Raw genomic sequence first — 27,171 nt, 5'->3', positions numbered from 1 at the left:
CTCAGGCCCGGCGGGTCACGGTTACCCTGGCACAGGCCTGAGGGGTCACCATTACCCCGGTCAGTCGGGACACCTCTACTCAGACCTGGGGGAGTGGTTCACGGTTATCCCCAGACAGACGGGACAGCCCTGCTCAGGCCCGAGGGGGCACGGTTATCCCCGGACAGAGGGGACAGTCCTGCCCAGGGGTCACAGTTATCCCCGGACAGACGGACACGACGGGACGCACCGGCTCAGGCCCGGCACAGCCAGGGCCCGGCTCCGCAGCGCCCCCCGCGTCCGCCGCCGGCAGCGCCGCTCCCCTCCCCCGCGCGGCCGCTCCGCGCGCACACACCGCCCCTTCGGAAGAAAAAAAAAAGCCCAGCCGCTGCTTCCCTGCTTTATATACCCTGCTAAAAATAGCCTGCCGCCGGGCCGGCCAATCAGGAGGGGGCGAATTTCGAATCGGGCCAATGGCGGGAGCCGTCACGGCCGGGCTCGGTCACGCCAGGAGGAGCCGCGATGTCTGCGGCGCGGCGATTGGGCGGCTCTGACGTCATCGGCACGCGGGTCGCGGGGCGCGCGGCGGGGATTGGGCGGCGGCGGCGGGCGGCGCGCCGGGATCACGCGGGGCGGGGGCGGGCGCGGGGGCGGGGCGGCGGCGCGGCCGGGCAGAGCTTTGAATAGGGAAGTTTTGCGGGGGGCTCCGCTCGCAGAGTCCGCGCCGTGTTTGCAAATATTGGGGCCGCTCCTGCGCCAGGTCCGCCGGCCGCGGGAGGGGGGACAGCCGCGCGCCCGCCCCGGGAGACGTCCTGCCCTGCTGTGCGATTAAACTTTGCATGAAACTTTGGGTCTTTTTTCCTCCCCGAGCTCCTCAAGGAATTAATATATATCTCTATATATACAATTTTATTTTTTTTTCTTTTTTTCATCTCTGGAGGAAGGGGGGGGGGCTTGGAAACTGAGAGCAGAGGTTGACACCCCCCCGCACACACCCCGCAACCCCTGCACATAAAGGAGGCATCTGTATTTTTGGTAACCAGCACTGACTTTGTTGTTGCAACTTGAGACATGGATGTTCTCCCAATGTGCAGCATCTTCCAGGAACTCCAGATTGTGCACGACACGGGTTACTTCTCAGCCTTGCCGTCCCTGGAGGAATATTGGCAACAGGTAAACGAGGATGTCGATGTTGTTGTTGTTGTCGGGGATTTTTTTTTTAAGCCGTATTAAAGGATAAGCGGATTTAAGAAAGAAAAAAAAAAAAAAAAAGGAAAAAAATATCAAGCCCAAGTGTCAGCGAGGAGTTTGGGGAGAATTCAGCACAAATGTGTAGAGATGTTTTGAAGCAGGTGTTTCGGCTTTGAGCAGACGGCTGTCTGGGGGGCACAGTCCCGAGGCGGATGAAGGAGCTGCGCATCCCCGTCGCTCGCTGTTTACCGCCGGCGCTGCCGGGGGCTGTCAGCGCCCGCGGCCGCCCCGCTCCGCAGCCGCGCCGAGCCGCCGCTCGCTCCACACCGACTCCTGGCAAAAGTTTTGCGCTTGTACCCGGTCCAGACTCCACAGCTGGGTCTTGTCATCCGAGTTCCCTGTCTTGGCCAAGGGCTGCTCTGCGCCCTGTGCTGTGGTTTATGTTTTTGATTTTTTTTTTTCCTGCTGGTGTTTTTTGGTTTTGTTTTGTTTAATTTTTTTTTTCTGCAAATGTATACAATTATTGTTTTTGTTCCTGGCGAAGACGGGGAAAAAGCCCTTCAGGAGTGTCGGTGCACACCGTGTCCGTGTGTGTGCCTGTGTATGTACATGTACAGAGCGCGGCCGTTCCCAGCGCAGGGAGCTTTGTCGAGCCCGTGAGTTGTCAGTCATATGACAGCGATCCCCTTGTGCTAATTGCCGTGGCCGGCAAGGGAGAAGAACGGCGCCTTCTTCCCTTTAATGGACATATTTTTTTGCCCATTTTTTTCCCTTCCCTTCCTCTCTTTGCTGCGGGACGGCGGGGTCTGACAGCCCCGGGGCAGCGGGAGCGGCGCTGCGCTCGCTGCCCGGCGGGGGCTGCTCAGCCCGGGCACCGGATCGGATACCTGCTGGCTTTGCACAAGGACGAAGGAGCCTTTCCCAGAAGGTTGAAATGCAAAGTGTTACAACCTTCACATGCCTACTAATTGTGTGCGATGACTTTTTTTTTTTTTTTCCCCTCTCTCCCTCCCCCCGCTCCCCTTTCAGAGCGGCAGCTCCATAGTACGTGATTGAAATGGAGCTAAGTAGTTTCCTTCAGGCATTCGGGCTCTTGGCGAAGCGCCAGCCCTCGTTCCCAGTAGCCTTCAGAGGCATTTAAACTCGGAGAGCTTCACTCTGCTCCCCATTACTAATCTACCTAATGAGGAATTTAAATTAGCCGGGAATATGAAAGTTTAACAAGATCTTAATAAATGCTGTTTTTTGCTTTTTTTCACGGAAAATCAAAGCACTATTGTGCTGTCCCTGAAGAAACCCTTCTTGTTTTTGAAAGCATTGCAACCCAGTTCCCTAATTATAGACAAATACATAAATACCATGTGCAACAGTGGGTTTGGGTTTTGGGGGTTGTTCGTGGTTCTGATTTTTCTGTCCGATTTTTGCCCACACTCGGATCCTGACCAGAGCATGTGACCCAGTTTACTGGAGCAGTGCTGGGGGAGAAAGGAGGCTGCTCCCATGGCGGCTCTGCTCATGGGCAGATGGAAAAGGGCTGTGAAGGGAATGTGTGGCATTTGGGACCGGGTGTAGCTACCGGGCTTGGAAAAGGTGATCTTGCTAAAATAAGTAGTGTTTGGTTTGGAAACTTGGTGTGTCCGTTTTCTGTGTAAAGCTTCCATATGGATCATTTCCTATAGTGGAAAGAATAATCCCGAAACATCAGCTTGTTGCCATAACAGTTCACGTTCCTCTTTTTTTTTTTTTTTCTTTTTTTCCTATTCTCTGAAAGATGGCTAGAAAGTCAGCAGAGTGAAATGAAATTGAAACCCACAGTTTCACCCATTTAGGGTGGTTTTGTTTTTTGTTTTGTTTTCTGTCATGGAGTCAGGAGAATGTGGCTTGGGGGGGAGGTTGTCCATGTACTGTTACATGTACATTTGCAGAGTACTTTGTTGGCAGATGGTCATGGTTTTAAAAGGAAGTCTCCTTTGGCATTGCGTGAAAGAAAGAGATGACTCATACAGTTGCACTCTTGGCCAGTAGATAAAGTTCTTGTTCATTGTGGGACTCCCAGCAGGACCTCAGAGTAATTTCCCATTTTGCATCCTATAGAACAGAACATTTCTATTCTGGAACTTTTTTCCTCCCCTCTCCTCTGTTGTTGAAGTTCTCCGTGTTCCTCTGAACACGCATGGGAGCAGTTTGGCTTGTGTGGTGTGCATGCCAGTGTGCTTGGAAATGACATTCTTTGAAAGTCGAGTGTGCTGTGTTCTCATGCACAGGAAATGGGAGGATGTCTGCTGCTCCATTGATGTCCCCAGAAGACAGGCCGGCAGCTCTGCAGCCATGCTGAAATGTGGCTTTGTTTTCTCACACAGGGTTTGGGTTTTAGCTGGGTGTCGGAGCACATTGTATTCAGTTGGGTCTTTTCAGCCTCGTGTTTGTGTGAGAGAGATACAAAACAACTTGAAATTAGTCAAGGTGCAAGAGCGAAGTGTAGTTTATGTTGTGGTTCTCTATGGTCCTTTTCAACATCAGCCTGCTGAAAACACAGATTTTATGATGAGAGTGATGATAATTTAACTGAGTCATTAGAATGCTATTTTGGAAACCAAAGCTGACTTGCACCTTCAGCTGTGTGTTTGAACTCTTGCCCAGGTCTTGAAAACTGATTTCTTTTCATCGTAACAGTCACCTAGTTACGGCTTGAGGAGCCTTTAATTTGTTTTGAACCCAGAAACCTCAAATCGAACGTACAACATTCCTGCATGCCTTTTGAAGTGTAAAATAATTTGGTTTATTTTTAAGCAGGCCTGTAACTTTCCTCTGTTTTTTCCTTCTCTTTCACCTAGACATGTCTGGAGCTGGAACGGTATCTTCAGAGTGAACCCTGTTACGTTTCTGCATCTGAAATCAAATTTGATAGCCAAGAGGATCTCTGGACCAAAATTATTCTGGCACGTGAGAAAAAGGAGGAATCTGAACTGAAGAACACATGTGTCCCAAAAGAGGACAATCTTGCTAGTCAGAACTTAGAGACCAACAGTTTGAATTCTGATGTGAGCAGCGAATCTTCAGACAGCTCTGAGGAGCTCTCGCCCACGACAAAGTTTACCTCTGACCCTATAAGTGATGTTTTAGCCAGTTCAGGAAACTTGAGTTCATCTGTCACTTCCACTCCCCCTTCGTCTCCTGAGCTGAGCAAGGAGCCTTCTTCCCAGATATGGAGTTGTACGCCGGGTGAGTTGCATTCACCGGGGAAAATCCGTACCGGTACCACTGGAAAGACTGCAGAGAAAGGTGCACCCTCGGCCGGTGACACCTCGCCCGATGGCAGAAGGCGTGTTCACAGGTGTCACTTTAACGGGTGCAGGAAAGTTTACACCAAAAGCTCACATCTGAAAGCACATCAGCGCACTCATACAGGTTAGTAACCCTTAATGCTTATTGGGACCTGGCAGCTGCTGCAGGGAATACCCCATGGTGGTGGTGGTTATGGTGGTGTCACGGCGTTGCTCAATCACTGGGTGGTAGCCCAGGTTTGGAGAGATGATGTAATAGCAGCAGAGGCTTACCAGCATGGAAGACATCACTTCCTCATTCCCTTCATGAGCCAGGGCACTTGCTGGTGGATTAGGCTGCTGTCATAGCAAATAGGAGCCACTCGTCTGAGCTGGCAGTGGCTGGGAAGCTGCAGCAGCACGTGGTCTTCAGGAGCAAAGGTCCAGCCAAAATAGGTGCCAGGCCTTTCTTGACAATTATTTTTAAAGCAAAAGTGTGCTAGGACATTTTTGCTAAAAAAAAGGAATGTATATCCAAAAATCAGTCAGATCTGTAAGAACTTGTTGTTATGCTTCAGTCCACATTGGGTCTATTTTATCAGACATGCCAAGGCCTTGGTTATATTAAGTATAGCTATATTTGTAACTCATTTAACACTTATGTGTGCCATTATTATCAGCAGAAAATCTTGGAAAGCCACAGTGTGTTGTTGTCCCTCTGACACATCTGCCCAATTGGACTTAAATGTATGATCCACTGTATAATTTGATTCCAAATTACTGAACAACAGCATTTTATTTTTATGAAACCTGAACTAAAAATAACAATCCTGTGTGTTACTGGGAAAGAAAGTGAGGAAGATAGACACTTCAGGGCTTTTATAAATATTTTATGGTTGAAGTAGCCTGCTGATGTGCTTGTTTGAGCATTATTATTTGACATCTCTTTATGACAGCAGTTAGATATGTAGAGCTGTGCCTTGGCTCAGTAGGCACGGCTTAATGTAAGGAGCTGGCATGGTGCTCTTGGTGTACCAGTCCAAACACCTATATGCATGGTTGGCTTTTTTATTTTTTCCCCCTAAGATGTGGGAAAGAGAATTCAGGGAGAAAATTCTATTTTGACTCATGAGCTTAACATTTTGTGGCTTTTATGGGAAGTCTGAGCAAGCTCGGATGCTCCCATTGTTGTGCAGAAGTTAGATAAAACAGGATTATTTCAAAAGAAAAAAACTATTTCCCCTGAAACCGTGGTTGTTGAGCAGACATAAATAGCTGCCAGGCTCAGAAGTATTGCAGAACTGGTGTTCTGGTGCTGTCTGGTTGAGAACGTTCCTGTGAATGGAAGTGGTATTTCTTGAATGCTGAAATAGCAGTGTTCAAAGTGGTATGCAGGCTTTTCCAAGAATAAGTGGCTCAGCAAAAAGGAGGTTGCATGTTATGCAGATGAGTGAGTGACAGAGGACTTTGATGCAATACAGTAGCCTAATTGCATTTTGGAGCCTGGCTGTGCTGTCTTTAATCACCTTTGTGAGGTGAATGGTACCTGTTTGGGAGTAAGCCTGCCATTAGGGATGAACAGGAATGGTAGAGGGCTGATTCCTTTGTTTCCTGGGAGCCTGTTTAATCACTTATTTTTATTATTATTTTCCGTGAGAATGAGATTATTTGGTGTGCTGTTGCAGCAAGACAAGTAGGAATCATGTGGATGAATTTTGTGAGCCTTCTTTGCTTGCGTGTTCTGAAGCATTCAGATAGGTTGAATAAAATTTTCTGTCTTTGGAGGAGTGAAGGAGGTTTACATAGAAAATGATAGCACCTGTCTTTGAATGAAGTCATGACTAACATGTAATCTGCTTTCTTTGTAGGGGAAAAGCCTTACAGATGTTCATGGGAAGGGTGTGAGTGGCGTTTTGCAAGAAGTGATGAATTAACCAGACACTTCAGAAAGCACACTGGTGCCAAGCCTTTTAAATGTAGTCACTGTGACAGGTATGTGGTTGAAATGCACCCTTTTAAATAGTTATTTTTAATGCTTGTTGGAAAGCCAGTCTAGGCTGCTTTTCATAGCAGTTATTTGGGAACACCACCATGTCTGGTAGTTTTAAGGAACTATTTAATATTTAGGCTGGGAGAACCCTTCCATTTAGCTAACCATTGGGAAGCGGTTTGTAGCCCGATCTTGCAGGTGAGCGTTGCAAAGTCCGCAGCGCTGCCACCGCCATCTGCAGCGCTCCTGGGTGCCCAGAGACACCCTGAGCACTCCCGTGTGTCCTGGGAATGCCAGGTCCCTCCTCCAGCAGCTGTTTGGGAGCAGCAGAGCGAGGGGAGGTGCCTCCGCCCCGCGTGGTATATCGATCGCGTGTCGTGCTCCGGCGGCCGCAGGCTAACGCGTGGCCTCGCTCTTGCCTTGCAGGTGTTTTTCCAGGTCTGACCACCTGGCCCTTCACATGAAGAGACACCTCTGAGCGGGTCAAGAGGTGAATCCTGCGGGCTAAGAGGCGTCAAGGTTGAAGAGCCTTGAGCGGAGGGATGCGTGTTCCAGCCAAAGCATGCCATTTTGCACCCTACCCAGTTGCCTCCAGGACCTCACTTCCTTGAAGGTCTTTTGAGGGCTAATAAGTCATGTAAGAACGGCATAGCAACCGCGGTGCGTGATGTTTGGGGTTTCCTGGACTCATACACTGGTATCTAACCTTCTGAGTGGCTCCTAAGCCTTTGCCGTGAGCATGTGCACTGAGAATGTTAATGATTGGGCGACTGTATGCGATGAGGATCTCTTGATGACTGTATGCTGAGGCACATTTTTTTTCTTGTGGTTGTTTTATAACTGTAAGAGAAAAAAAATAGTCTGAATGTCTTGTATGTGAGGAATATCTCGTGAGATGGGACGACCACCAATCATTTCCAAGGGGTGGGGGGAGGGGTGTCTGCACCTTTTTAGAGGGAAAACCTGAGAGGGGGAAAGGGGGGAATAAAAAGAGTCAGGATGCCAGAATGGAAATGGGGAAAACCTCCCTGTTCCTGTGTGAGAGGAGCTTTAGGTGTCTGGTGCAGCTATTAAACGTGCAATGTGTCAAGTAGCTTGTTTTACTTGCTACAGAGCTCATTTGTAATCCATTGTATAAGCTGTGTATTTACAAATGTAACACAACTATAACTTTTCATTATAATACAAAGGTTATTGCATGGTTCTGGGGAACTATATGCTTTTCCATTCTTTAATCAGGACTGCAGTTTTGATTCCAGTTAAGAGCAGCTAAAATACAATTGGTCTAATGTTACATAATGTATGGAACATGAATAATTTTTTTGTTGGGTGGATAAAACCACTATTGGTTAGAAACTGATTTTTCTCATGCAGCTAATTTTTCTCTTATTTATGCCTTGAGGACTAACTTCTGGTTTTCTAGCTGTTAATGCACTGTTGACCTTAATAATGGTGCCTTATGCAAGTGACCTTCTCTTGCAGGGGGTCTTATACAGGGGTATGGGTGATGCATGCTTTATTAAGGCTCTCTTTTCACCTGGCATTGTACTGTATCAAATGTATAATATGAGGGGAAAAAAAGGTTACTTCCAGGGTCCTCCTTCACAAAGACAAATATAGAGAAAAGTCATTCATGTCAGTACAGTATTTGTTTAACTTAGACAATTTGACTGTGTTACAGTATAATGCATATGCCAATTGAATACCTGACCAGTTCTGCCACCTTGAGACTTTTTTTATATCGACCTTGCACAACAACTGTGTATATACACACCCCAACTGTACTTAATATGTCAAGTTTTCATACATATTAAAGATACAGAAGTATTAAAAGATGTATTTGCTTAAAAGGCACAAGTTTCACATCTATATATCTAGCTATCTGTTGGTCATACAGAAAGAAACTATATTACTTTTTTTTTAAAAGTGGGCAGAAAAATAATTGTGTATGTATATTTGTGTGTACAGTCTGTGTATGTGTGTATATATATAGATAATATATAAATATTTTTTTTAAAAGGAAAAGAATTAGAACACATAGCTAGAAAATGCCACAGCCCATCAAAATATTCCCTCTTCCCCCTTCCTCCCTGCAATATGGTCATTAAGGAGACAAAGAAATGAAAGATACAGTTAATTAAAATCTAGCATTTTTAGAGGCTTTACCTTTAGCTTAATGGTATGCTAAAGGCTTTGTTGGCATTCAGTCCTTCTCAGACTGCTGACTGTGTTTTGTAGTTATTAGGTTGTCTGGAATAGCGTATCTGTGGCCATTTAAGAATGATATGAACCGAATTTTGGCATGCTAAAAGAATATTAGCTGTGTGCAGAAGAAGTACACTCGGGTTTTGGCCTTCCAGCTTACTGGAGGACCTGTGAGTGAGCTAGTCGTTGTGGTGGTTAAGCTCTAATTTTACATAGTTCAGCTAAAATAAAGACTGTTTTTCCCTAGAGTAGGAATAGTCTGTCCAAAACCAGTTTTGTTTTGTTTTGTTTTTTTTAAACCAGCTCACTACAGTTGATGCAATGAAACATGTGACCTGTTTCTTTTACTATTAATTATCAGTCTTGCTTACTCTGCTAATATTTTGGTATATCTTCCTGGAAATGTATGTAGATAAGTGGTTTAAAAAAAGTATATGCAAGTGATCTGGTTCTATGGAACACACAGGCTTAAATCATTCTCATTTCATTTTTAATTTAAATTGCCTGAAAATGCACTTTTTTTTTTCTTCCCCCAAACAGAAAAAAAAATTCTAGAAAATGAATTTCTATTTGCAATTGGGTTTTGTTGTATTTTTAACTCCTTGTTTGCATTGTCCTTGGCTTAGCCGTAATTCTTATAAACAAGAAATTAAAAAAAAATTAAAAACAAGCAAACCAACCCCAAACAAACAAAAAAAAACTTGCACTGGCTTGTCTCAATTGTGAAATACCATCAGACTTGTGTGGATGGGGTGGGGCTGTGTGCCATATGTCAAATGCCTGTAATTTTCTTAATAAGCAAGTACATTTTGTTCAGGTGATAACTGAGCCTCAATCAAGCTGAAAAATAAAAAAAATAAAACATTTTTGCTTGAAATTTAAGAAGAAAAAGTTTCTATTAGTGAAATTTCTTTTTTTGTTTTTGAAGCACCCTGTTATCTAAAGAATCTCTTTGTAAGATTTTTGTAAAAATTTTGTTTTACAAGATTTTATTTGAAATTGTTTTTTGCAAGATTGTTATATTTCTGTATGAATGTATTTTTTATTGGAATAACATAAAAAGAAATTCTTATCAGCATCACGTGTCTGTTTTCATCTTTCTCCTCTCCAAGTCCCACACACCAAACAATGTCAAGTACTGTGTCGCTGCTTTGGCTTGAGTCACACCTGGTCACGGGTGCAAACGCCTTTGGGTCAGGTCACTTTGTGGAAGACAAGCCCTGTTGGGGAAAATAATGTTGGCAGTAGAAACCAGGAGTTCTTCCATATCTGCAAAGCTGCTCTTGACTCATGGCTTGCCTCAGCGGAATAAATAGTTAATGTGATTGTTGCTGCAAGGCTGCACCTTCATTTCGAATCGCTTGTTCTGGAGAGGTGAATGCACATGGGACGAGTCGGGCAGGTGGGAAAGGAGGTTCAGTGGGCATTCAAAGGGAAGGACGAAGCCACAGAGGTGGTGGCAGGGCTGGAGGCACCTGCCCTGGCAGCTGCTGCTGAGTGTGGGTTGGAGCTGCCTGGTCCATGGGGAAGCAAGCCCAAACCTTGAGGTGCAGCTGTGGGAAGGAGAGCTTGGAAGGGACTGCATGGGATTTGCCTGCTCCAGATATCTGAGGCTGCTGTGGGGCTGACCTGACCCACATGCTGGTGGTGACCTTCAGCCTGTCAAACAAACCTCTCTGAACCACATTCTTTCAGAGCAATGGCTCTTCAAGGCATTCCTGGCATGCACCCTGGCTGGAGACCCATGCAGAACTTGTTTCATGTCGCCTTGTGGCTCCTGCTTCACTCATGCTGGTGTTAAAAGTCCCTCTAAAGCATTGAGTAAAAACAGTGGCAAAATGGCAAAGTTGTATGCTGAGAAGCTGTCTTTGAGCATGTGAATTTGGTTTGTGTTAACATTTAATGGATTTAGATGATTTAGAAATGGTCTAAAATGATGCAAAAGAACTGAAACAATAAATAGAGATTGAGGCAGAAGCAATGTGGAAAAGGGACCCTTGCCACCTTCTCCAGTTAGCCCTGGACTGGGCTGGTAAATGGACATAATGCCTGCATTAGGCATGGCAGAAATGGCAATTTAGGCAAATTAGTAATCTGCAATGGGAGGGGTACATTAAGTTTTACCACTGGTATATCTCATACAATGGAACACAGATGCCTACTGGAAAGCTTAGTCAAAGTTTCAATAGAAATAGAAAAGGCTACTGAGGTTTAGGGATTGAGATATTTTGCCTCCTCATGAAGAAATGGAAATATTTTTAAAGAACTGAGCTTGACCTCAGAGATTCTCCACCCAAAATGTTCAATGGGTGTGTAATATAGAACAAGGATTGGCAAATTTTTTCCTGTTTATTTGGTGTGTGTCATCTTGGGCTGTGTCATACTCTACCTTAAAAAAAAAAAAGAAAAAGCCTGAAAACTCCTTTATTGAGGATGTTATTGTGATCCCACTATTTTTTTTTTTTTTTTTTTTTAGTTGTCAGAGAGATTGTACTGAAAAAAAAGCAATATGTGCAGAAAAAAAGAGACTACTGACAGCTATTGGGCAAGAAAGAAACTACAAAGCAGAAAGCAATAGTGTATTTCAACATGCACATCTTCTGCAGGTTTGCTTAATTCTGGATTTTGAAATGCAGAGCAGAGGGGAAGGGACATGAATTTGAGGGTGAAGAAGTCAGGTTGCTGAGGTATGGAGATAGATTAGTAGCCTCTGCAAGTTCCAACAACTTCAGCTGAGGTTAGAAAGGTGAAGAGGAGGACAGAGCCTGTGAGCCAGCATGTTTGCACAGAGGTTAGATATGGCATGTTTGTGCAACCATCAAGGTGAAACAGAAAAATCCCAAAACAGCCCATTTGGATGTTTGTTTTGGGGGGTTTTTTATCCTCTTGGGTGTGAAAAATCCAGGCATACAAGTGGTCAGTGCAAGTAGGGTGTATCAGAGTTTACCAGCTTATTTGAACAACTGTGTAAAATAAATACAGCATGACTTTGAAGTTCACAATAGATAAGTGATTGCTGTTTTATTAAATTGGGTGTCCATATTGTTTAGAAGTTACTGACTGTCTCCCCTCCAAACCATATTGCAATTTGAGATAAACTGAATCTGGAATTGTTGGGCCTGTTAAAGCATTCTGAAAACAAGCTGTATTTTATTCTATCCTCTTTAGGATAGAATATCATGGTATATCTCTGTCTTTGTGTCCAACTTTTTCCTCTTCCATTCTTCTCAACTACTTGGGCATTTGTTCTTTATTTTCTTTAATTGCTCTGAAAGCTCTGAGGAATAGAAACAACCTCTTTAAATAATACAAATAGCAGCAGCAAAACTAGAAACAAGGAGAAGGAAGAACACTATGGCAATTGTTTCAAAAAGTAGATGAGTGTTCTTTAGGCAGCACCAAAAGAGTACGTGACTTCACATATTTACACAAGAGGGAGAGACAGTGTTTGATAAGATGAAAGCTCCGTGGTCCATCCATTAGAGGTCTCAGCCTTGTCTGGAGAGTGGAGTTCAGGCAGACTGTAACAATAAGGGAGCTCTTACTGCATGAGATTCTGTGGGCAGATGCAGGTAGAAAAGGTTTCCCATCACTTTTTAAAGAATGAAAGACCTGGTATTTCCTCTTGTTCCACCATTTCTTCAGAAATTCCTCAGACTAAAAATGGCTTAGATAGGAAATATCTGCACTATTTCTTCCTCAAGCTTTTGCAGATTTGTTCCCTCTGGTAGCACTGGTTTATTTCTAGTGACAAGAGGTTACCAAGCAGCTCATACTTCCACAGAAGTCTGCCTCATCAACTGGGATTGTGTAGCCAAGAGGCATTAACAGGTACTTCTGAAATAATGCCTCTGACATGACAAGAAGCTCTGCTGAGATTATACAGTCCAAGGCAATGGTATCTTTATATTTTTTCCCTTCAGCTCTTTTACCTCTACACTTGCTGTTTCATCCCTTATTCATGGTCCTTGGATATATGGCATTTATTTTTGATCAAACCTGTACCAATACTGTCTCATAACCATTTGAGCTCTTACATTTAAGGGAGAATGAGCAGACAGAGTATTGCTTTTGCACACAGGTCTACAGAGGTTTAATCAGTCTAGGATTCATTGGAGCTACCCTGGGAAATAAGGGTTTGCAGGTTCATGCATTAATATTGTGAGGCATTGGTCAAAAGCTCATTTAAGTCAAGGAGAAATTCCTCACTGAATTCGACTTGCTCCCGACAGTCATTTTTTCATAGAGCTGAACCTGAGGAGAAAGTACATTTGAAATCCATTCAGAACCAAATTTTCATTCAATGACATTTATGACTATATTTTGTCCATTTCCTGTTGAACATTTGATAGCTGGAGTTCACAAGTACAAGCATTGCAAAGATGATTTTTTTAAAATAGAAGTGTGATTTTTTTTTCCTCCTGAAATTTATTTTTGATTGCAGACTGATGATAAACCCTGTAATTTGTTTTGCAGTTTCACTTACACAACAGCTATATAATGATTTTGTAAGTTATAGCAGTGGCTATTTTGAGCTGTAGCGGTTTCAATCAGTATGCTTCATGAAGTATTAGCTGAAAAATTATTAACTGGAGAAATTAACTGAATTTGCAGGATATCACAGCAACAAAAGTAGTATTACAGCTTTAAAAAAATTACTGCATCAGATACAAGCCAGCACATTTTGTTAAAATGGAGAGAAACTATCCAGAATTTGCAATCGAGGCTACAGATCGGTCGTGTTCTTGAAGTATAGGTTTATAATTTGTCACAGGAAAATAACTCCATAAAGCAAAACCACTAAGGTGTTTTAAGATGATCTATTATGTGGAGGTGTCTAGTACAGCCATTTTGGATTGGTTCATGATAGGAAACAGATGGTATATATGTTTATGTTTAACATTTAAGGAGGTATAGAAAGCAATTGGGAGGTGATGTATTTTGTTAATGGGCAAGTAAAGCCTCATATGTACAGTTAAAATAAAATGTAAGAAACAAGCAACATTTTTTCAGCACAAATGAGGCAATGCAACAACAGCTTAAGTAGATTTATTTGACTTGTTTCACTTTAAATTATTTTAATGAGAAATTCTCTAAATGTTTTTGAGCGGAGATAGAAAGTAATCTGGTAACCACATGTCTCGACGTATGCCAAGCTGTTCTTTAACAGCACTTTCTCTCAATACAATATAAATTTAGCTGGAATTAGCGTTGCTGAATATTAGTCCCTCAGTGCCTCACTTGCTAAACCTCCATATTCTTTTTATTGCCTCTGTGCATTTCAGAAGTAGAGTGTGTGGTCATTCTGGACAAAGGGAAATTATCTAATGGGGCTGGGGAAGGCAATGTATTGGTGAATTCTGTAGCAAACCGCTCAGTAATAATTCAGGAAGGTTGCAGATCTACACTGAATACAGTAATATATTTTTCTTGTAATGTGCTGCCTTTTGGATTTGATACTGAATATATCAAAAATCTAGTTATGCATGCAAAGCTGTATTTTTCTGAGTTTTATGTACTTCACCTTACACATGCAGTAGTATGTTTTTTCATTTATAAGATTTATCTTCGAGCATGCACCAATATGACTAATGCTCATTTTCGAGCTCTGCTAGGCAAGTTACTCAGTCTTCTGGGGTTTACTTATTTGCTTTTGCTAAGTATGAAGAGGACATTGAGGGCAACTGGATTTTAGTAGATCCTCACAGTAATTAATTATTCATCAGCAGTAGAAGTATTAGCAGTGGCAGTCAGACATGCAGAGGAGGCTGAGATCTTGCTGTCGTGAACCTACAGGGACAGAGGCTCTTCCATCCAGGTTCTGCCTAATTAGGCCATGACACATTTGGAATTACCCAAATCCAAAGACAGAGAAAGTCGTTTTACAACCTGTTCTGATGATCTCAGCATTTTTCCTTTTTCTGGTCAGACAGACAACCCTGGTGATATTGTAATATCCGTATTATAATTCCATTCAATCCCCCCTGTCTGTGGATTAATTCTGGATTCATTCTCCTCAGGATGGGAACTCCCCATGCAGAACATGGGGTTTCAATGCATTTTAGTGGGCATTTTTAGGCCGGACCTTGTAATGTGTACGCCTGTCTCACAAATTGAGTTATTTCTTATTTCATAATTTTTTTTCTATTTCTAACCACTTCCTTCTGGTAATAACTTTGGTATGTTCTACCAGTGACTTTTCTACAAATGATTTGGATCTACTGATATTTCTTCTTAATTTAAAAAAAAATTGTTCAGAATTAATCATTTATCCCATAGATAGAAAAGAGTAAATAAGAGACGTAATAATGTTATAGTATTAATGGGATTTGAGCCTTGGTAGGAAATAGATGCATTATTCATAAGGATTGATGGTCTTTAGTGTCCCAACAGCCCCTTGTGGGGCTTTGGAGGTATTAGACTGGTCACTGGAGAGAAGGTTGCTCTAATGCTCAATAAGCTAGACTAAAAATATCACTAGAATTATAAAGCAAAAAAAACTAATCAAATCCTAAATATAAACGCGACAATACAAATCCATCCCCTAGTTATCTGCAGAAACCACCCTGCCTCAAAGGGCTGTCAGTGCCTTGTCCCCTATTATCTTTAATCAGGCAGAAGAGAGGCACTGAACGCCACGGTGGGTCTGTCTAACGAGGCTGCAGGTGGAACCCACAGCCTGTGCTTCCCGCTATCCCCGCGCCCCAGCCCCGCCAGCCAGGGAAAGGGCAGCCAGCAGACAAAGGCATGCAGTGTTTGCACAGTCCTCTGGAGCTTCTCCTCATTTCCATCCCCAAAGTCCAGACCGCAGATGCTTCACCAGGCAAAACCAGCCTGGATGACTGTAGGTAAAAATTATGTGGTAACACGCAACAAAGGAGCTGACTAAAGGAGATTTCTGCAATGAGGTCTGCAGCACTTATACAGATGGGATCTACCCAGACTCTGGTCTCTGTGCGCCGTGACAGGACATTATTTATCTTAATTATAATGGATAACTTTAAAACAAAGGGAAAAAAAAGAAAAAAAGAGTGTGTATTCTCTCATGTATTCAAGCAAATTAAGCATTACAGTTGGAATATTTGTCAGAGAAGCTAAAATTGCTAGCCACCAAACAAATGCAGCCATGTAATTCAATATTAACAAATATCTTTTTCATTAGACATTAAGTATCTTGGAATAATGATGAGGTCAGACTCATATGTTTGGCCAGGAGAGAGAAGAACATTCATAAAAGAAGAGCTGTGGGATGCAGCTGCTTTTGGCAAAACGGCAGCACCCAAAGTCTGCTCAAGTACTTCAATATAAAGCAGATTTAAGCCTTGATTCTAATATGAGGTCTGTGCACACACCCTTCTGACCCTCATCTGCTGTCCCCTGAGGCACCCCAAACCATACAGCACCACCTTGGAGCACCCCAATGGATGGACAGGGGCCATCTCTGGTAAGGGATGTGACATCGCAGAAGGAAGATTATGTCCTCAGCCAAAGTCTAGAATACACCAGGACCCTGAAGGTGATAAACTGGAGTAGGGAGGGTGGGTCAAGCATCAGGAAGAATGTAGATCTTTGTGATATTGGTGCCTGAAAGCACAAAGTAGAGGATGGGTGCTGAGACAAAACCTTCAGCCTTCATGCAGTAGCACATGGCTTTGGTCAGTTTTTGGTAGGAGGTGCTCAGATTTATGCCTGCCTAGATACCCCTTACCAGAAAAGGAAACAGAATCCCCATACACTTTGCTATGCCCTTCAAAACCATGAGCTGTAAGTTTGAGTTTACATTTTAAGTTTAAAATTAAGTTCCTAATATAAAGTCATTAACAAAGAAAAAATAATGACAGAAAAAATAATGACATTTTTAGGACCCCAAGAATTTAATATTTTTTATTAAAATGTATATACATATGACATATGCATAAATAGAAACAGATTTTCTTGTCTAGGATTTTTATTTTCTGTATAATATCACATTCCAATAGAACAGTGTCCTTAAAAAGTCGTTTGTGGGATTGATAATAGTATTTCAGACTTAACCTTAGATGTAAGGTAAAACCAGCTGAAAACACTAAACAAAATCAAACAGTCTGGGCTAGTGAAACAGATAAAAAAGCCCCAAACAAACAACAAGAGCAAGAACCATTAAAGACAAAAAAAAATAAAGCAAACTTTTAAGGTGGTTTATTTTTGTTTTCTTTTTTTTTTTTAATCTAACACTTTGTGGCAATATGAGTAAGTAAATACATAAACATTTAAGTTGTTGACAGTTATTTTCAATGAATCATAGATCCATGTTTCCACAAGTTAGGGACAAGGTCTTTGAAAAATATAAATTACAAAGTGAAATGTGCCTTAAATGTCTGAAAATTATGCTTTTTTGCGATTTTGTTTGGTTTTTATAAATTAAAATTCAGTATTTTGGATCCAGCAGAATGCATTTGGATGATATTTTTTACAATAGAAGTTAGAAACTTCTGTTTTAAAAATGAAAGTTTTGGAACTAAAAAATAAAAAAGCGCAAGTTACTCAAGGTCATACAATGAAGTGGTGTGAATTGCTCATGCTGAGGCAAGCGTGTGCAAATTAAATCATTTGCTAGAGTAGATGGGTAGTTTCCTTGATTTCATGGGCCAGAAGGGATGAGCCATGCCTTTCAGGCTGACAAAGTCTGGGGAAAAAAGATGTTAAAGCAAAACCACCCCCAAAATCTGCAACATGGTCCTTCTTCACCTGAAGTCCAGAGAAGCAGCTGAGTCTTAGAAGTGCCTCAGGAGTGCCATTAGATATTCCTCTGTGGGAAGTCCATGTGAGCCTTGCTCTGTTCTGATTCTTTTTTCCTTTGTGCGGTTCAACCTCACATTTTTATCTCATTATTCTTAGCAGTGGTAAGTAACTATGACAGGAAGACAGAGTGGAAAATTAAGGCTTGTTAAGACTATTATACACCAAAAGGATCATGTCACAAATGAGATTTCAGTCTGCCCAGTTTGGGATATAATTAAGTTATCATGTTCAAGGTGGATGGGTTTGAGACAATAAAAGGGCAGTGGAGGTTGTTCAGTTTCAAAGAGGTGAATCTTTTTATGCTGAGGAAGGATGTGGATGTGATTTTTGGAGCCGTAAGGGCCACCAGCTCTCTCCCAGCTGTTGAACAGGGTCTTCTGGTCCTGGAAAGGGAGAGCAGCTCCAGGGACACCATCATCCTTCAGGATGATCTCCCTGCTAAGAAAATGCTATTTGGCTGTGTCTCATTTCTGTGGGCATATCACCAGTGTGCATTCTCTTCTGGCTCTGCTCTATAGGAACCTCTCAAGAATAAGAAAAATAAACTTAGCACCCTTTGGAAGAGTGACATGAGCTGAAAATTTCCCTGTCATGTAATTAGCTTCTGAGGAAAGTATATTTAAGGTGGTGAATAATAAGCATATGCCAGTACTATGGACCCAGCAAGGAAGTGTCAACAAAACTGCAACAGGAAAACAGTGAGGCTTTTCTTGGTTTTGAGAGAATACAATGAGCCTAATGTTGCTGCTTTCTCATTTTTTCCCTATATTATCAACATGGAAGGCTGGGCAGGACTCAGCTGAATCACTGCTCAGAAGTCAGTCCAAAATGTGAGTGAGTCAAGCAGAGCATGGGCTACAGACTGACATGTGTGTTTCTTGTCAATAGGGCTTGTCGTGCAGTTCTTGAGGGCATAATGGATGAGGGCTTTTTTTGCCTGCAAGTAGCCACAATAATTATGTGAATCATTCAGGGAAATTATATTGAAAGGTATCATATCATAGAGCTGCAGAGTTTTCCACTGAAAACAGCAGCTTAGAAGAGCTTCAGAAGCGTGTTAACAAAGATGGTGCCTTGCTGGGATATCTATTATTACACTCACACAAAGAGATCAAGCTGGCATGGGGGAGGGAGTGTTGGAGGAAGGAAAGAAAGAGAAGATGGATCATAACGAGTGACAAATAATACTTTTAAACATTATACTCTTCATTTCCAAATTGAAAATTTAAATGCAAAGTATATGTTTGGGGTTTTTTTCCCTATTAATTTATTTCCTTCCTCCTCCTTTCTTAACTCAGAAAGAGAGGACAAATCTGTCCTCAGGGTTTTGCCCTGTTATCTTTCACCTTTTTCAGTCTGCCACTTCTTCAAAAGGAAATGCTGTTTGTTTGTGATTTCAAGCTGTGCAACTAGTGAAATATTAGCCAAGACCTAAGATTTTACTTGGGCAAAATAATTTTGCTTTCAATAAAACCTTAGACTGAGGGAATGGGGGGGTGCTGGTGGGGGAGCAGGAGGGAGCTGACAGGACACAGATACAATCAGCAATAACAATCAATTAACGCGGTATTAAAAACATCAAACAGCCCCACTATCTACATAGGGAAGTTCTTTCTCCCCTTTGCCATGTAGGAATCGTATGGAAATGTAGGGGTCCTGTGGGATATGAAGGCAGAAGCACAGTGTGGAAGGCAGCTCCATCCTCATCATCAGGACAGGGGAGAATGGGACAGTGGTGTCCCTGAAAACCACATTTGCTGGTGGTCACACTCTACAGGGGAGCAGTCACACATTTATTGGTGGTCACACTGCTACAGGGGAACAGTGGGCAGGAGGACCAGCCCTGGGCGCGGGGCTGTGCTGCTGCAGCTGGGCAGGCTCAGAAGCTGCCCCTTGGCAGCAGAGGTGACTCCAGGAACCCTCAGCCCTGCTCCCCCTTCTCTGTGCCTGCATTTGCCTTCACACCACCTGCCGTGGGTGTTTGCCACTCTGGCAAATACACATGTGCCAGTCCACATGAACATTCCTGTATTTCATCATCTGCATCACTACTGCTCCAGTGTTTCCACAGTGATCTTGGCAGTCCCAGCTTCTTTACTGGGGATTACTAATGACAGACCACAATAAGAAGGAATTGCACAAAAATTGTATATTTGTCTTTAAGGCTTGAAAACAAAGAATATCAAACAGCAGTCAGAGCTGCTTAGGAAGGAGGGAATTAAATTGGCCTACCTGTGCCCCACTGTGCTGAATCTGGACCAGTTTTCTAGAAATGTTGATTCAGCAAAAGCAGGTGGCAAGGAATCTAACAGGAACAGCAGGAGAAACTAGATTTCAAAGTTTTCTCTTGTCTCAAACAGTTTCCTTCAACTTACTAGGTTTGAAATTGTTTGTACATACATTAAAGGATCCTTCTTCCCCCCTGCTCTTTTTGCAGAACAGGAAACCATGGTTCTTCTTAAAGCAGATATTTTGGGGAAAGAACTTTGTATAAAAATCTTGGTTTTTCATAAAAATCAGAAGCAGCATGCTTCCATAAAAAAAAAAAGAAGTCGAACTTAGGCTTGGTTTTTTTTTTAATGAAGGATTTCCTAACTATTTTGACTAAAAATATTTTTTGTTTCTTTATTTGTCTGTAAGTGCAGAAAAAAAAATAAAATCTCTACTTTTAGAATACTTTCAATGGCAGTAACTCACATTAACTATTAATGGAAGAAAATGACTGAAGTGACCCAGATTTATTTTGCATTATTATGAGAAATAGCTGCATACAAAAACTTATATTTCTGGCAAGCAAAAGTATTTTGTCATTCACAGCTCCTAGACCATTAGGCTAAAGCAGAGAAAGACATATCTGTTCTAAAATGAAGTTACAACTTCGGTTTTAAATCTAACCGTGATATAACCTATGTGAATAATATGTCAGATGAGCATAACACCAACTGTCTGACATTAGCTCCTTAGAAACATCATGGACTCTTTCCTCTGATGTCAATTTAAATTTGGGGATGTCTGCATCAAAGTCAGTGGAGTCAGAACTGTGTAAAACTGACATGATAGTAGGATGTGATCCTGCCTGTCTGTGTAACATCCACCATCTTCATCAATTCAAAGATTGAACTTGGGCCACACACAAAATAAACAGATATATTGTTTTCTGGGGAAGGCATAGCTGCCAAAGAATTGCTTTTGAAAAACATCTGTGGGCTTAGTTTTGATCTCAGTGTTAGTCCACCCAGATCCTCTGCACTGTATCATCACCACAGCACATTCAGAGCACAACTCACAACTCATACACACAGAGACTGAGCTGTGTGCAAGCACGAATCTGGGCTGTCTTTGAGGAGCAGGAGGTGCACACCTCAGAGCTCTGTGCTCAGACCATCAGCCTGGAGACTCAGGCTCACCCCCAGGGCCAGGCACCCTCCTGGGCAGTGCTTGGCAGGGCTGGCAGCAGGGCATCATCATCCTCACCAGCTGAGGAAGGCAGCTTTGGGTCTCTGGTCTGGGATTCTGCATGGAGATCCTAAGTCCTCCATATGTATATGGTACAGGCAATATGTTCATAAACCAGGGTCTGGTCTCAACCAGCCACATAAAAATACAGCACACCACTTTGTAGATGTTCAGGTCCTTCCTGGTACTCACTCCTAACACATTTTCTTCAAAAATCTCACTCTTGGGTAGTTAATGCTATAAGGCCTATCTACCTGCCTGAAAAAAAAAATATATATACACATTGCGTTTTATAGATACATTTTTTATTGATATATACATTGCATTTTATATACGCATTATATATATACATTATATACATTATATACATTATATGCATTATATGCATTATATGCATTATAGACATTATAGACATTATAGACATTATAGACATATAGACATATAGATATATATACATATATACATATATACATATATACATATATACATATATACATATATACATTGCATTTTAAGCTCAGTAGCTTGCTGTCATTGACTTTTACAAGAAAGTAGATATTAAATAAAAAGAAACATTAACATTGACTTAAACAACATAGAAAAGCATTTCTTATTTGAGAATTCAGGTGGCTAAAGATATTAAATGAGTCACTATGTGGTACCTCAGTAGTTTCATAATATTTTATTTTTATTGGTGGGTCAAATGAGTCAGCTGACTGAAGGTAGGATTTAAGACAATGGGTAATTAATGTATGGGTGAGTAAAAATACATACTGCATACCTTTCTGTCTCCACATGTTATTTTTTCCTTAATCTGATGCCAGATTCATTTGATAAAAATGACTCAGCTTTTGCTGATTTGGCCCTGCCAGTGACAAACACACCCTTAGGAAATTTCATTTTCTCCTCCCAGAAGTGTGCTTGCAATATATTGTCAATTTTAAAGCTTGAAATTTTCAACCTTTAAAGAGTAAAAGAATGTGGGTTTAAATTATTTTATAACTATTGTAAAAGAATATGCTTTTATTTACTTTGAGAAGAATGTGAAAACATGAGGTAAATGTCATCAGTAAAATTTCTCCTAAATGCATGAAGAATCAGCTTTAAATTCTCATGCTTTTTCAGCCTTTCAGTGAAATTACTGTTTATTGTCCATTTCCACCAAAAGATGGAACAGTTAGGAAGGGAAAGTAATTTTAAAAATAATATTTTCTTTGCCTTGTTTAAATCAACACATCTCCAAATATGACAGTAACTACCTGCTGAAGATCTAATTCTCATTAAAAAAACAAACAGCAAGCAAAAATTAACACCTAACCACACTTTATATATTTTATAGGTTAATTTATTTTATTGGTTAATTTATTTTATAGGTTAATTTATTTTACAGACTTAATTCACGCAATATTTGCAAGGCCTTTGGCCTTGCTTTAGTTTATAGTATTATCTGACAACGTTGTCAGATTCTGTGATACTGAACTGTCCCTTCCAGACTGGAGTTCTATTTCCAGCTAATGTGAGCCAGGGTAGCTCAGTAGATGCATCAATTTATGCTGCTTTTGAATCTCAGTCTGTAGTCCTTATAGAGTTTTTGTTAAAGTGAAGTAAGTTGAAGGAGGAAAAATGATGGAGTCTAAAAAGATTTGGAACATTTCTTCAGGTGGCCTTCTCCCTAGTGAAATCAGAGCTCTATCCATAATTTATGGGCAGAAGAAGACACCTAAAAATAGGGTTCAAAGAAGGCAGTGCTTTGTGTGAAGTATTAAACAGTAGGAAATGACAAAGAAATGTTCAGACTTCTGCTCTGCCATCAAAGGCTGTTAAACGAACACAGGGTTAGAGGAAAACACCTTTTCCCATTTTGGATTTGCAGCTACAAATGACTCTTGGAATTAGTTTCATCTGTCAACTTCATCTTTTCTTGCAAAGAGCAGAGTGATAGTCTCTTTTGGTATGTGTGAGATCCATGTTCATATATCTCTGAAATCCACTTTGGGGCAAGAAATTGCACCAGTGTTTTCCACAGTTCAGAAAAACCATCACTCTCCTTGAAGAATTCTGGAATGGTGCTGAAATCCAGTATTCAACTAGAATTGCTCCATTCTATATAAATGAAGAAAATTCTAATTGAAAGAGAGATTGGAATTTTATCTTACTAGTCTGCTGAGTTATTTTCTCCATGCTTGTTTAACCCCTAAATCTCTATATCTAAAATCAGAAAAATATCAGATTTGAATTTAAGCCTTCCCTATCTTAAAAAAGTGTCCTTTAACCACCAGGCTGCTGAAATTAGGGAGGGATACATATAAAATATTTTAGTTTTGTTTTAGAATCCACATTCAGATTAGTGTGTTAGTAGGTTCGAGAACTCGGGTGCAGTTCAGTGCCTTGGTTTTGTGAGGATGTCAGGCTGTGAACTTCTCTGTTAGCGGTGCTGATCAATGGACTTTTACAGACCATGATAAAGTAGCCAAAACCATCTGAAGCCATTGATAATCCAAAAACTCCAGGAAGCTCTGTACATGCCTACCTGCACCTCTGTCATTCTGGGATGGTGTGTGCTGCTGGTTTCTTCACTGTGACCACAAAACCCCACATGCGCTTATAACAGTAAAGGACCAGTAGCTTCTGCCTATGCATTTATATTTTTGTTAACTTCATTTTGTTTCTGTAGGGGTTGATTTCTGGCTTTGTATGCTTGAAGATTTTTCTAATGCAGTTTTGATTTCTAGGAATTCCTTCCTTGCCTTCTGTACTTGAGAGTGGGAAACAAAAGCAGTATTTCTGGAGCCATGTATTGTGTGCTCACAAGAACAAGTTCCTTTCCCTTCCTCCTGCAGCCTAAAAGACTCTCTGATAAAACCAGTGCATTTTATTTTCACATGACTTGTGGTGCTCATAAGATCTAACATGCTATCTGGATAGGCATCAACATTTTACAAGAATCTTTTTTTGCACCTCCAAATTCATAGTTCTCCATCAAAGATTTTAGCCCAAAGAGAAGTTAATAAAGCTGGATGACCTCTTGCTCTAGGATTTTTTAAGTCTCTTTCAGACTAAAATTAGATTTCCTCCTTTAGGAAGAGAAACAGACCAATGTGTGACCCTTGAACTGTCAATCAACTGGAAGTAAAGCAGGGAACTGATTTCTCTCAGAGAATGAAATGCTCCAAAATAATAATAATAATGTGGCTATACATATTTATAAGCTCATCATTATTAGTCTTTAGTATGATTGCTCCTATCTGATATTCAATGGTAATTTTGGCCCATGGATATATGCTTTGCCGTAGTTCCATGACATACTTTAATTTCAGATAAATCGTGCTTTAAATGAGTTAACCACTAATTAACTGGCAAGTCTCAAATAATAGTCATCTGTGGGTGCAGCATCTCACTGTTACACAGGAGGGAGCACCCAAGATTCACAGATGACCATTATTGAAAAAGAATGGAAAAGGCTGGAAAGGTCCAGAAATAAAAAAAAATTCTCACAAAATTTTATTAGAAAACTAAACATTCAGCATTGAAATTAGTATATATTTGCCTTTATTTTCTAATAATAAAGAAAAAGAGAGAATAATGAAGAGTTACAGTAAGATCAGACAGGAGAGGAAAGGAGATCCCCAGTCCTGGGTCCAGCGTTGATCCAGATGACAGGGCACCACCTGCACATTGTGGGGCTCCTTTGCACAGATAAATTTTCCCCATCCTGAGATTAGGTATCTGTTCTTCATGGAAATGAGTGAGCATGGGCAGTCGGTTATTCTGGACCTTTGTGGAAATGGTTTGAGGGGCCTTGAGGGTCTTTTGCTATTGTTGGCACCCTCCTACTGGCATTGCCTTCTCCCCGACCCCGTTCCTGAGCCCATTCTGCCTTGTGGATCAGAACAGGAAGGTCAGCCGCACAAAGGTGTTCCCCAACCTCCCCCTTATTCTAAAGTGCCCACTTGAGTGGCCACAATTGTTGTAGGCTAACCATATGTTAACTCCTTACTGCCCAGACATCCACAATGATAATTAAATTGTGTTTGATAAGTGTCTATATGTTGCCCAGTAGTGTTTAGCATTTTGATTCATAATCTGGGAGTAAATAAAAAGTCAGTAATGAGAATTAAATTAATGGAGCAACATTGGAAAGAAAAGTAAATAATAATTAATTGACAAAGAGAGAATTCCCTTTCACACACATGCATCTTAAAATAGCAAATTAAACAACTACTTATAGGAATAAAGATGTAGAACTTTCCATAATATTTAAAATAGCAATTAATTACTTAAATAAACATATTAATATATTTATATACTGTGGCAGTCATTTTGCAAGCAATGATAAGAATGCAGAATAATGGAATAATGTGCTAAAAAGGAAAAAAAAAAAGAAAAAAAAAAGAAAAGAAATACCTAGAGGCATATAAAGGTTTATCCTTGGCTGATAAAAGGAATGAGGGGGATAAGGGACACATTTTTTCCTTGTTGTGTAGTAAAACTAATTCTGCACAGTTATGGCAGCCATATGTTAAAATAGCAATTCAAAAATTAAGGAAGATGCAAAGATAGATGCCACACCTTTAGAGATACCACAATGGTAGTCTGTTTAATTGAACAAAGTGCACACTGAAAGGAAACTTGTTTACAGCAACTAAAAAAAACCCAAATAATTTCTCTCACAGCTGGCAGTGTAAAGTAAGAAGTAAAAAATAACTGCTTGTTTTCCAGAGATCATTTTCCTCGGTGTTTTATGTTCATATTGTTAAAAGGCAGTTGTAGCCATTCCTGTACAGCAGAATGTGCCTCTAAGTCATACGATCACAGAACATGGGCAAATGATGAAAACTAAATAACCTTTTAATTTAGAGGTGGGGGAAATGAAAGAGACCAGTAGTTAGAAGAAGGAATCAGACAAATTCAAATGAGAAGTAAGACATGCAGTTTTAAGAAAGAGGAAGATTAGCTGTTGGAGCAATTTGCCAAGGAAACCAGGGGGAACTTTGATGTCAGCAGATAAAGAGTGGATCTCTTTTTGAAAGGGATGATTCTACGAAATAAAATTTTAACACTAAGACTGGAATAAATGGGTGAAATTTTTTGGCAAATATTTGTTTCAGGGGTTAGAGCAAAGATCTTTGGCTTTAAATTCCATTTCTGAGAACCTTTGAATGTAGGAGAATGCAATTTCTCATTATTAATATAAAGGGAAAAAAGTGTGACTAGTTAAGCACCAGTACTGGCTGCCAGGAAATCACTGAATCTCAAAACACAGCTGGAAAATGCCCTGGACTAGATGACTTCTAGACGTCCATTCCTGTATGAACTTTTCTATAGTTCTGCAGTTTTCCTCATGTGCAGATGCTGGTGACATTTGACGCTACTTGCATTTATAGAAATTAAAAAGGCTACAGGTGGACTTCAATTCCTAGAGATGCCCTGTTATTATCTGACTGAACAATGGATGGTCAGTACAACTTTTTACCTGGGTGTCATCAAAGACAAAATTGCACATCTTGAAGACTTTTGATAGTTGTGGTAAGGAACGAATAGATAGGTAGATAGATAGATAGATTTATTGCATTGGTAAGTGTATTGTTTGCAAATACATTTTGCTTGAAAACATTGGAGAAACCAAACAAAATGATTAGTGATCCAATCTAGATGTTGCTTTACTCAGGTTCATTTTATAAATATGGGTTTTGCTCATGCTCCTCCACACATTCATATTTAGATGCTGGTTTGAGGACATGGCACCACCAACTCTAAGGTGCGCAGAAAGGATGTCCTTAATTAGGACACTGTGGCTCATTAAAGTTCATTTCAAACCCTGTTGTGTTTGAAAACTGTGTGCTATGGACACAGCAGAGATTGTATTGCAGAGAGGAGCAGCAGAGCTTCCCCTTCCAGCTGCTGCTCCTGCAGGTGCCTGGCAGGAGGGCCCTGGCTGTGCTCCTCTTCATCACCAGCCTCTGGCCACAAAGTTCCAACATTTCACCTCCAGCTCAGCTGCTCTGCCATTTGCTGTTCTGCTACCCTCATGTATCAAAGGAAATTTTGGATTAATGTTTTTCTCCATGAAGTGTTATAGTGAAATGATTTAATTGCTTCTATTCTCAAATTAGTGAGTAAAAAACAAACGTGCTGGGTGGAGTCAAATTGTTTCTCACAGAAGCAAAGCAATGATGATCTTGTCTATCTGCAGGCAGAGAAGGTAATTGGGCAGGGAGGTGCTGTGATTTAGCACCTATGTCCTTAGATTTTTATCCAGTGTAAAGTGACATGATTGTTTTGATTTCAGGGCTGATTCACATATCT

At 41.1% G+C, this 27,171-nt stretch overlaps 1 protein-coding gene across 1 annotated transcript; it reads left to right on the top strand.

The window, feature by feature from the left end:
• Positions 1 to 663: 663 nt before the first annotated feature.
• Positions 664 to 9,660, top strand: KLF6 (KLF transcription factor 6). Its single transcript, XM_064703945.1, has 4 exons — positions 664 to 1,152; positions 4,005 to 4,578; positions 6,302 to 6,425; positions 6,850 to 9,660. The coding sequence occupies exons 1-4, from the start codon at positions 1,051 to 1,053 to the stop codon at positions 6,899 to 6,901; spliced, it is 852 nt and encodes a 283-aa protein (XP_064560015.1). The 5' UTR covers positions 664 to 1,050; the 3' UTR covers positions 6,902 to 9,660.
• Positions 9,661 to 27,171: the final 17,511 nt, after the last annotated feature.

The sequence above is a fragment of the Zonotrichia leucophrys genome, chromosome 2 (assembly GCF_028769735.1).
Source record: "Zonotrichia leucophrys gambelii isolate GWCS_2022_RI chromosome 2, RI_Zleu_2.0, whole genome shotgun sequence".
Classification (NCBI taxonomy): domain Eukaryota; kingdom Metazoa; phylum Chordata; class Aves; order Passeriformes; family Passerellidae; genus Zonotrichia; species Zonotrichia leucophrys.
The sequence above is the reverse complement of the archived record's forward strand: the minus strand, read 5'-3'. Positions and strand labels throughout refer to the sequence as shown.